The sequence below is a fragment of the Toxotes jaculatrix genome, chromosome 10, assembly GCF_017976425.1.
Source record: "Toxotes jaculatrix isolate fToxJac2 chromosome 10, fToxJac2.pri, whole genome shotgun sequence".
Classification (NCBI taxonomy): domain Eukaryota; kingdom Metazoa; phylum Chordata; class Actinopteri; family Toxotidae; genus Toxotes; species Toxotes jaculatrix.
In genome coordinates, this window is record NC_054403.1 from 21415602 (window position 1) to 21427889 (window position 12288).

The window sequence follows — 12288 nt, forward strand, 5'->3', positions numbered from 1 at the left end:
ATAAGCGGTGCCCTAGGTCCATTGGCCCAGGGATCTTAAATCATCGTCCGTCACTCCCAAGAGTTCACAAACATCAGCTCTCCCATCGCTCCAAAACCTCACGCTCTTATCAACTGGCTTATCACACCAATCAGTTATCTGGTGCTCTAACAAACACGTCTGCTACCATCAAACACTCACTCCTCCACACACAAACACAGACACACAAAATGAAAAATGTGTCAAGCTGACATGAATAGAGAAAAACTTTCTTCATTTGCTGCTACTCAGTAGAAATGAAAATGAAGTGCTTTCCAAACTTGATAGACTACACCTACTTTTTTTTACATTTTTCAAGTACTGTATTTCTGCTGAAAAACAAGGACTTTATGTTTGTGTTATCTATGTTTGTGCAGAACTCACTTTTGTTCCCAACCAATGAGATAACAGGCTGGATATCAGATTCCTCGTTGGCCTTTTTCACCATGCTGAACCAATCCTCCAGATTCTCAAAGCTCTGGTAGTTGGTAATGTCGTACACCAGCAGAACACCCTGCATTGGAAAAAGGCAGAGGAACAATGCTGAACAATGCCATCTCGCTCTCATTTGAATATATCACATTTACAGTCATCTACGGGTAAATTATGGATGAGTACACAGCTTAATTTCATATTCATACACCTCATATTCATTCATATTACATGAGTAGTATTGAGTGAGCATAGGAACAGTAGGTGGCACTGCTCCTCTTTTTAGAGTAGGGGACAGACTCATAGAAGGGGACACACTCATTTACTCACACATAATCTGGGGTTGGTTTTGTGCTATCATGATCTAAGTAGGACTGTGTGAACTCACATGGATCTGTTTTAACATGAAAAAAGGTGGTTTGCACATAAACAATTCACAGTTTTGTAGGCACACTCCAAATTCAGTGCAGAATAGAGGTCAGGTTTGGTTATCTACTGTCTGAGCTAATGAATGAAGGCTGTCTGCCGAGAGACATTTTCTCCTCCCTAAGTAATCCTCAACACCGTATGCACTACAGAAACAGTCATGCAACAACAACCAGAGCCATGTTTGAGCAAACACTCAGACCAGAAGGAGCTGTTTACATGAACACATAAATTAATCAAAGAGTAAACACAGATACAAGAACCGCTGGCATGATTCAAGACAAATTATCTCACAGCTCCGTTATCTGCTATCACTACTTCAAAATTCTGCTATTTCTAAAGGGCTGGAAATGAACGTGAGCCAAGGTAAATGTCTCCACTTTTACTTGCGTGATACAACACGACTGAAAGGGTGTCTGTTGCTTTTTGTTCGGCAGACACGCACTGTCACAACACGCGAGGTTGGTGACGACAGCTTACGCCTCTGACAATTACTGTGAGTCTCTCTGGAACAGCCATGATTGATTACAGGACGCACAGTTGTGAACAATAGGTGTGAAGGTTCCATACAGCGTTGACGAGAAACCCACTAAGCAAAATGTCTTAATGTGGCAGTGATGTACGACATTTTGCTTGTGAAGGAGAGAGACAGTAAAGGAATTGGGTACAGGGCACAGTTCAGAGCAGGGCACTGAAAATGCCAAAGAAACATGTCACTTTAACTATTTTTAAAAGCACCTAGATTTATAGGATGGAAAGAACCTCCAATTAATGTCTGTCTGGCTTCTATACAGAAACAGGACGAAAGTGTACTTACATATAGCTGATATAAGTGTCCTGCCTGACTTGTGCTGCAGTATGGGTCGCGAACTAAACAAACCACAGCCTTTAAATAGGCCTCTTCAAACAAGAGACATTCTGGAGGTGACAGCACTCATCTATAGTAACTTGGCTACCTGTGGACGCCGATGCTGCTGGCACATGAACAAACTCGTATGAGTACTGACACACATTACAGCATTTGCGCAAAGCTGTGTCATTTTAATCAGCACATTGTTCCGTTTTATTACTCTGTAGGAGTAATAAATACTCCATAGAAATAATGTGTACGTACATAAATAAGTGTACGTTTAGGAATGTAGTTTTTGAATACTTCTATTGCTCACAGTACTGAATTGTGGTGTGCAGTATTATCAACATTTGTTTGGTCCTATGGAGAACATCAAACAGTAACAACTCTAAAAAGCAGAAATTCGCTGATTTTTAAAGTTCGGTTGACCTGCTACACCCACTGTGAATCCAAATGACAGTTTATTATGATTTTGGCTCCACAGGTAGGGAGTGGCAGGCTCTGAATGAAGCTGCCAAAGCTGTAATAATAAGTCTGACCTGAGTCCTATGACTTTTTCACCATAGTGACAAGCATCTGTAATGTTTGGTTTGTACATTTACAAATTTCCCATTACTCCTGAGGATGATGGAGTCAAACACTTTTGTTTTGTTTTTTTTGTTTGTTTTTTTTTTTTTTGCTTTATGTTAGAGAAATAAAAGAATAAAGAGATGAATATATGTTTATTAAGCAGAGTAAATAGTAGCAACAGAGGATTAGGTGTGAATTTGTGTTAACTTACATGAGCTCCGTATACATATTTATCCAGCATTTTCCCTCCTAACGTTTGGCCTCCAATGTCCCACACCTGCAGGGTCACGTTCAAATTGCCTACAGTGGAGAAAAGAGACAGAAATATCTTCAATATCAAAAAGAACCAACATTTAAATTATAAAAAAAAGTACAAATCAGCTCTATAAAAAAATGATTTTGTCTGCTAATAAATTAAATTTAAAGCTAATTTAAAATGAGTAAAAAAAAGACTGATAATACTGCATTTTGTGGGTTTCCATTCTGGATACTTTTGTCCTTTTTAATCATTAACTTGTTTGTTTTGACAAAGCTCATAATCCCGAGGAAATAACTAGTCAGCTGTAACTGGACCCTGTATTTTGGGTGAGCGATTTCTATAATAAAAGTCCATGTTGTTGATATACATAATGGAAACAATAAATCAACGATTAATCTTTCATGCTAAGCGCTCTTGCCTGGCGGATCACCCACACCTCACATCCAAGAATATCCAGCCCAGAGATTGAGGGGGATGAATAGGTACGCTTACCCTCTAATTTAAACATTCTCAATACTCTGGCAGTAAAAAAAAGGCTTCTTATTAGCCTGGGAAGAGCTGTTTGCATTGTGCCATTTCCTGCCAAGTTAGGAAAGTGAGGAGAATTATGTGCTGTTAAGGAAAATAGCAATAATTAAACACAAAATAAGAGGAAAAGAAGACTCTTGTCCTAATGCCTGTGGAAAGAGAACGAACGAGTGAATGAGAGGGGGAGAGAGAAAGACGGGCACAAAAACCAAATCCAAATAAATATTTTCTTCCTCTGGAAAATGAAAGGGGTGGTTGAAAAAAAAAAGTCAAAAAAAAAAAAGAGGAGGAGGGAGGACCAGACAGCGAGGAGTTTATGTTGGTGTGATGAGGGCCCTGCGCTGGGCTGGAGCGGCGATGGGGAGCAGAGCATACACTGTGGACACGGCTGGACAGCTCAACCCCTTCATAAGTCCCCTTTTTAAAGCAAGGGAAGGAAATGCTGAGGTTCACAGTCACTACATCTAGACTATACAGTGTCAATGTAAAGCTGCGCTGAAGAGTGCAATGAATAACGGTTAAAGAGCCATCTCCACCCATCCTCAGACACTAGCTTTATTTATATTTCAGAGATTCACACTGACTCAACAGCACTGACATTTTTCTGCTTACACTTTGCAAGAAGAAGGAACTGCACTTGTGTGCCCAATAGACCAACCATAATACTGATCATAAGGTCAGAAAAAGGAGCGTGTTAATAAGATAATTGTCTTTTTGGTGTGATGTAAAATTGATGCAGACAACGCAGCTTCCAAAAGTTTGAGTTTGACAGAGTTTATCAAGTTAATTTCACCTCTAGTCAGTTCCCTTCACCGCCTCTACCTCATTGGTTTGGCAGGGACATCTGGAAGAGGTATTGTTATAAAAAGCACACACAGAGCAGGCTGTTGTGTGCCAGTCGGCCTCGCCTCACCTCTCCCTGCGTTGGAAAATGTACATTAAGTTTGACAAGCTGGGCCTTCATGGAGTGAGGGGCCAATGCTGGCTATAGGCTACTCTCCCCCCTGCTGCAAAAGACCCTTACAGCCCCATAGAGACCCGGAGAGCCACACAACCTCTCCAATACAAGGCAGGGTGGGGGTCCTAACAAAGTTTGGGACCACCCAGCTCGCAGAGCCACCCTCCTCTTCATCAGATCATCAACACCCAATTCCCCAGAAAATGGGCCATTTAACAACTCCAGTGCTGGACGTTGTGTTGTTGCTGCCCCAGTGATACAGATGAACATACACTACATTTAAACAAAGCTTACAGTTTAACACTTAAGAGATCAGTGATTATTTCAGGAAAGAAACTTACTGGAAAGAGAAGTCAAACGATTAACAGCATTTGTTCACGTTCGTTTTAAGGAGCTGAGCCCAGCCTGTGCTTTTAGTTGGCTCTTTCATTCTGACTCCACCACAACATTTTTGGGGGTTTAGTTCTCCTAAGTCTCATAAGCTGAAACTGACACAAAATCAAAATAGAATCCTTCAGCCAACTCACAAATCAGCATAACTTTTACTTTTAGCACTTAATTTGCCCTTGCTTAATGTTGTTTTATTAGTAATGAAAGAATGGAGCCACTTTGCAGATTTCTGGAGCTTAGGCCTTGGCAGAGATTGAGAAATGCCATTTAAAATGTTGAAAATCTCCATTTCACATGGTAGGAAGTAAAATGGAGTCTAAATATAGCATTAGTCAATAAACATTTATTTTACAGATCTAAAGGGGATACAGAGTGTGGCTTTATTTCCACGGGTTCAACATAAACAAATAAGAACATGAATGTTTTATGTGGGGCAGGACAAAGATCAGTTGAACTTGGGGATCAGCGATATGGATATAAAATGTTAATGTATTTACTCTGTACTGTGCCCACAGAATTATGAGCAAGGCTCACCCGTTTAGACATAAGCTGTCCATTGGCCTTGTGGAGTCAAAAAAAAAAGTGTTCTGTTTGCTCTGGAGAGAAGAGCTTTCAGAGTGAATAACCCTGAGAAGTGGCAGACACTCTACAATGAGGAGCTACCAGAAAAGACACATTCAGCTCCTGAGTTAACCTGAAGAATAAACTCTGCCTGGAAATAGTAGGACAAGAAAATATGAGAAATCAAAATATGACAGAAAATGATGGAACAACAGGGCCTCTTTGTTGGACTTTCAATTAATATTCTGGGTCTTTTTTAACACTGATAATGTTAAGTACACACCAACACCCAAAACCTTAAGGTTGACATTACAGTATTACAAACAACCTCTAACAGTCAAACCAGTCTGTCTAAATACAAAAATGCCAAAAACATATCCTCAGTATTTTACTGAATTAACAAGTCTGCAGTCTGCCGCTACATGCTTATGCAACACGCGTGTCCGTGCTGAGTCTCCGAACAAGCAAACACTCCCTAAAGATTATGAAGGTGTCTCACCTGGAAGGCTTATTCTCTTCAGAAAGAAATCCAGGCCGATGGTTTGTTTGTACTGCTTCCCAAAGGCCTCCTGTGCAAACCTGGTGGCGAGTGATGTCTGAAACAGAGAGACAAAGGGAGAGACACAGAGAATGAGTGCCAGAACACCTCTGCTGCAATATACAAGACTGAAAATATGTCATTTAAAGTGAAGTGTTTTGAAAAGAAAATGCTTTCAGGACAAAGGAGAAGTCTTGATTCTTTGAATAGTGTTTGTCTAATAAACTATATTCACACATATATGCATAATATGAAAAACAAATGAAAGTCATAGCAATGCACAGGGCAAAATGCAAGATGCTGCGAAATCCTTCCAGAGAAAATATACAGTATATTAAAGAACTTCCTGAAAAAGTATTATTTCAGGGGTGAGCAGAAGGAGAAAAACTTTGATTTCATTCATACTCACCAAGGGCCAAACTAAGCCTTTAGAAAGCATTTTATTTTCTAATATTTCTAAAAAATACAAAGGTATAATTAATCATATCACAACACTTCTGTGTGATTTTTTCCCCCAAGTGTACAGCCATAATTCTTAGGAGATGTAGTCTTGAAATATGCTCTGTAGGACATCCATTTCATCATTACTAATCCATTTGAAGCACTTTCAAAACCTTGGTGACTGACTTGAAGGGGACGCTGATGTAATTGTCTGCCTCCTCTGCTGTCACACTGCTCAGCCACAGTTGTGACAGTGAAAATCAACGCGAATTACAAAAACAGGTGCTGGAGTATGTGTCATGTCTCCAGACTGCAGACCTAATAATTGCCACAAATTATAAAACTTCCATCACTGTCACTGTTGTGTTTGAGGAGGAAAAAAAACCCGGCATGTTAGGGGCTCTCCTGAAATCCATGGGAATTCATAGCACAGGCTTGACATGCCAAGTTTAATTCATTTTGATGGATGAGGATAGGAAAAAAAATGAAGTGCTGAATGTCTATTAGCTATCTTTAGAGCACTGTGCTTACATAAACACAACAGAGAAGTGAAGCAATGGGATTCTCTGAGTGTTCATGTGGCAGCAAATGCATTTTAATGTGGTACTTGACAATCACTGAGGGTTAGAGGATTTAAAACTAAATACTTTCTTTCAGTCCACTAAGCTTTCACTTGAGCCTGTGCCCTTATCTACCTCCATTCATGCTCAGAAGGTGTAGGTTTAGCCAAATAAAGTTTCAAATTAGACTCAAGTTCTCAATTACTCCAGGGAAGAAACACTGTAATATAATTAAAAAACCTCTCATCATGGTTTGCCCAAAGTCTGTTTGGCTTTTTTAAGGTACTGATTTGTCAATTATTAATAAATTTGTCAATTTAATATAAAATTGCAATGTTTATCCCAGCTTGGATTTTTAAATGTAATGCTTCAATCAAACCTATTGAATGTATAATCCTGAACTTTGCCAATCGCTTTCTTGATTAACATGTCGTTAGAGGTGCACAATAAAGCTTTATCCACCTAGGTCATTTAAAAGTTTGATAACCTACAGACTTTTTTTAATCACTGCCTGCGGAGCATGTCACAGGCTCAAGAGTGACTGAAAAATTACTAGAGGTGACTGACGCAACAAGGAGAAAATCGGCCATTTAAGTAGCCCAAACAATCACTGACAACACAGGAATAACAAGCTCGGACAGCAAAAATTTATTCCACATGCTCGCGTTGGCCTAGTCGGCCATTTGTCTTGGCATTCCAGTAGCTTGGCTCTGCTCCCTTAACGTAGACTTTTTTTCCACAGTACAACTGGAACTAACCAGCAAATGTAAAAGCTGGCGTAATCCTGACACTCCAACAGAGAACAGCACAGGGTCACCAATGATACCAGTGCCGGGAAATGGGGGAAGTTCGACTGAAACAAGAAACTGAGAGAGAGGGGAAAATATGGCAAGCTGACTATGTCCATGTGATGCAACTCATATGAGCGAGGCAGTGCATTTCTGCAGCATGGTATCAAAACTCGTTCTTTATTTGCCTTAAACAGTCAAGACAGATATAAATGTTGTTATTTGGATGAAGAGTTTGACTGTAAAGAACATTGCTGGGATTCAGTGCCCATTAATGTACAGGACCAGTACCTGAAGCTCCTTTTTACCCCATGGGTCTGAGAACAGCAAATACTCAGAAAAACTGAGTGGCTTATAACTCAGGTTGAAAAATAGACTTGTGTATAAGTTAGACCCAGCGCCTTAAGAGTCTGGCTAAATGTGAGCCACCATATTTTAAAAACATCTCGCTCAGGTGGACAAGCCTTCCCACATCTCCCTATATTTCTGAATGGACAACCAACCACAAGCAAAAATACCACCGAAAATGCTGTCCAAGAAAAACTGATCCAATTGCAATTTGCTGAGCAAATTGACATTAATAAGGGGGGAAACGGCATTCAAGATGTCAGTCAGTGGTGTCTACTCAAAATGGGGGGGCAGGGCTCCTGTTTTTTGCCCAAAACAGACAAGCAGGTAAGTCATTCAGACAGTGACGAGCTGACACCTGGCAGCAGTGTGAGGAGGGTTATTAATGTAGCGTATCTACTGGGAACTGAGTTGTGTGTGTTCTCTGCACCCCCCTGCTCCGAAAAGAAAATGTCGACTTTCCAGAATGAGAACATTCATTTTTCTCATTGGGTCTCAACATTACTGCTACATTCATTTTCTTTCTCCCAGAGGAAGGAGAGATTAGTTACGAAAGGGGATGTGTATCTGAAAAGCACTTGACGTCCCTCCCTTACATTCACACTCAGTCATTCGGGGATTCGAGATGCAGTGAAGAAGAAACGTGGCTGAATTGTCATGACAACCTCCTTGCTTTACTGCAAATAATTGTTTGGTGTGACTCAAAAAAAAAATTCCCCTGTTGTGGATGTAAGTTAGACCTTTTTAATCTACATGTTTTACATTCTTATAATGAACATACTGAAAGTTTCAGTTCAGTGGTTTTGAAAGGGAACTGAGACTAACAGTAGTACATGAGATCACCCTGAAGCACTGAGAAGATTTAACAAAGACAGGCACAATCCACTAAGAAAAGGTATGTTTGCTCAAAGTTCAGACATCCATAAAACAAAGTCTTCAACCAAACTCTCTTCCCAGTGTTATTTCTTTTCAATCAAATGAGAAAATAGCCACATCTCTCACAAGGGTTGTCCAGACATAATTATCTTAAATGTAACCTCACTGTGGAGCCAAAAGCAAAAGGGGGGTCCTTGGCCAGGAGAAGAGAAGAACACAGGCGCAAAACAACCACCAGCTGCAAGAGCCTGGCTAAGAAAAACTTCCTTAATCAAATGTCATTGTCTGAGCAATGCTGAGAATACTACAGTGTTTTACCCTGTGTTCAGTGAGCAGCAGCAGCAGCCCCGCAGTGCAAGGCAAATGTACCTATACAAATATGCCTATCTGTGCCTATACTTCCTACTCAAAACATTAAAGGAAGCATTTCATTTAAAGAAAATACCTCTACCTGTTATGATAAGCATCAGCCCTATGCATACATGGGCTCCACACCAATAATTTAAGCAGACACCCTTTGACGAGTAAACAAAATTCAAATTGTAGATAAAGGCAAAAATAAATAACACAGAACAGTGTGAGCCTATGGATTAAGCTACTATAAAACAGTGCACCACAAGCACATAGCCTACAACTACGTTCAAGAGCACATGCAACATGGATTAAGGGCTGGGTAGACTTAATAGGTTTAGAACAACGGATTTGTGCCAGATTTAAATCCATTATGCTATCTTTGAGACAGAATCAAAACTACAGATGTCCATCAACTTTGTAAAACAGGCCACTGGATTTGCAAGACTGACTTGAAAGTGAGAAAATACAGTTTTTAAGGTCACATGTTTTTGCTGCCGTTCATACAACAGAATTACTTTTGAAATCTTATCAACCTCCATCCATCGTATGGACTTTTTCCTCACAATCTCATTTCTAGAATCTGGCTTCTTGTAGAACGTATTCTTCTAGTTTTCAACTTAAACAACCTACCAACCTGTTGAATTACAGTAAGGTCACCAACACAGGAAGCTCTACAGCAATTCCTTACATCTGTGTGTGCAAAAGAAAGGTTTTATGTATAACTCGAACGCTTGACTGACTGTAATGATCAGTAACTATCCATACTGACGACTCTATGGTACTTAATAAAACAGAACCTCTCCTTGCCTATCCCTAGTGCCATTAACTGTCATACTAATCCACATAAGGTTTCCGGTGCTAATGAGTAGTTTTAAGCAGGAGTAAACTGCTGAGGCAGAATGGGTGAAGTACAAATGTTCAGTTAAAAAATAAATTAACAAAATAAATTCTGTGTTAGGCAAGTATCACAACTCAAGTATGTTGAACTGCAGACAATGATGAGACCCCCCTCCTTTTTCCAACTGTTAAGCATGTGGAAGCATGTGGGAGGAAATATTATTCTTTGGGTTGTGTGGAAGCCAGTGGCACAGGAAACAATGCAAGGACAGAGGGAAGAATGGATTCCACTGAATATCAGCAGGTTCTGGTTGCAAATGTCCTGCAGTTAATCGAGAAACTACACCAACTACAATAGCACAGTGATCCAAAACAGACCTCAAAATCCACCACAAACTACTTCAAGAAACACAAGCTGAAGCGTTTGGAATGGCCCTCATAGTCCCCTGACTTGAACTTCATTGTAAATCTGTGGGTACATTTTAGATATGCTGTATATACAACACAGCCTAGAATATTTCAGAACTGGAGGTGATTTTCAAGGAAGAGTCTGTAACTATTTAAACCTCAACGGCCTGAGGCCCAGAAAAGCCTAGAGAAACAGTATTTCATTCATGCATATGCATGTATGACATATATAACATTCTGTCTTTATTGAAACTTTTTTATGGAGACACTGATTCAAGTATATGCAGTTTGTAGTGCTGTTACATAAAGGTGTTTCTGTTAGCTACTCTCACTGATTTGAGGGGGGGGGGGGGGGGGGGGGGGGCAAAATAAAAGAAACATATGTCTGTATAACGCAAAAGAATTCAACAGCACCACAAATTACAGCCTCCAAACTGATCGACACCTCTCTGAAACAGTTTCAAGACAAACTGAACATTATAGTCTTCATGAAGGGAGAATTAATTACAAGAGTGTTGTATCAGTCTGCATTAGAGGTAGCTAGGTGCGCTTAACTTTTACTTTTTATACTTATAAAGTATTTTCTACTCACTTTTTACTGAAGTAGTGAGGTTTTGAATGCAGGACTTTTACTTGTAATTGAGCATTTTTAAACAGACCTATTGGTATTTTTACTGCGGTAAATGGTCTGAATATCACCACTGTCTTGTTGTGATAGTCCTGAATGTTGTTAGCTCATAGCCGACTTAGCTATATCAGCGTCGGTCGCCATGGTGACTGAGGAGACAGTGCAAGCGTCAAGATGAGCACCGTAAAGAGCAGGATACCAACTAAAACAGACAATAACACACTAAATTCTTTTACGAGGAGAGTTAAGACTTGAAATTCGTTCTTCCTCAGTAGCGTTGTGTTAGTGTAAGTTGTGTATGATGGTCTCACCTTCCCACACGCACCGTCTCCAATCACTACAATTTTTAGCTGCCTGTCCTGGCTGTCCTCCTCCGAGTCCGACATGACGCTAAAATGTCAGTGTGTAAAACCGAAACACTAGAAAAATAGTCACCGGTTGCTGAATCTAGCTATCGGGATAATCACAGATGGATTAAACGAACGTTCAGTGGGCAAACAGACGCCATTTTGACTCTACTGACACAGGCTGCTGCTCCGCTCGGCGTGATCCACTCACACGCTGCTACAGCGACGTACACCGATTTTTATTCGGTTAAAAAGAGGGTAACAATCTACTGAAAAACAAGCCCTGGGTCACGGTTTGGCATTTCGGGTTGCAAATGTTTTCGTTATCGCCACGAAGACCTTTGCCTTTTCGCAGGAAAACAGCAGAACCGGAAACCCAGTCACCACCGGTGTGGTTGCGTCCCGTGTGTGACGCGTTGCAGTTGCTATGGTAACAATGGGTCAAAGTGTGAGTGTGTAAAAGTATAAGAACAGCAACAAAATAAAAATTAAATTGAAAATAAAATAGAGAAATAAGCCAAAATTGCCCGTAGAAAGTAACACACCCTGTAAGGGTAAAGTAATTAAAGCAATGAGTTACGATCTTATACTTCGTGATACTACCTTATACAGTCTATGGATACTACTCCACTACACTCCAGAGGGAAATATTGTACTTTTGACTTTTATTTGACAGCTATAGTTACTTTGCAGGTTCAGAGTTTCCGCACAAACCATATCATATTAGCAGCTTATAAAATATTATGCATTGCTATGCATTACCGGTAGGTCCACCTCAACCAGCTACAACATCACAATGCTGCCTACTTCTGAATGCATCACTAATAATAATCCAATACAATGATATTCTGCATGAGGGGCCTTTCAACAGAAGGAGCTGACTCTTGATAAATATGTATGTTGCTAATGGCATGGCCGGATTAACCTCCTAAGGGGACCCAGGGGAAAAATGTGTTGATGGGCCCCATTGACCCCCACTATGCATGACAGTGTCATTATTTCACCAGACACTTAGAACCCATTCAGTTCTCTAGAACAGAAATTATTAGTTGACAAATCAGTTACTCAACTGAAAGAAAACAAACTAGCAACAAATTCATTTAATAATTAAGTGGCAAATATTTTTTTTAAGCAAAAATGGCAACAATTCACCAGTACATGCTTCTAAAAT

The 12288-nt window shown here is 40.1% G+C and overlaps 1 protein-coding gene across 2 annotated transcripts in view; it reads right to left on the reverse strand.

Annotated features, from left to right (window-relative positions):
* rab28 (RAB28, member RAS oncogene family) overlaps positions 1-11497 on the reverse strand; it is a 29410-nt gene extending 17913 nt beyond the window's left edge. For both annotated transcript variants that reach the window (XM_041048923.1, XM_041048924.1), the window contains exons 1-4: positions 11082-11497; positions 5492-5588; positions 2508-2596; positions 403-532 (exon numbers count right to left, since the gene is read on the reverse strand). In XM_041048923.1, the coding sequence (XP_040904857.1) occupies positions 403-532; positions 2508-2596; positions 5492-5588; positions 11082-11156 (391 nt within the window). In that variant the 5' untranslated portion in view covers positions 11157-11497. The remainder of the gene's footprint in view (positions 1-402; positions 533-2507; positions 2597-5491; positions 5589-11081) is intronic.
* Between the last annotated feature and the right edge of the window lie 791 nt (positions 11498-12288).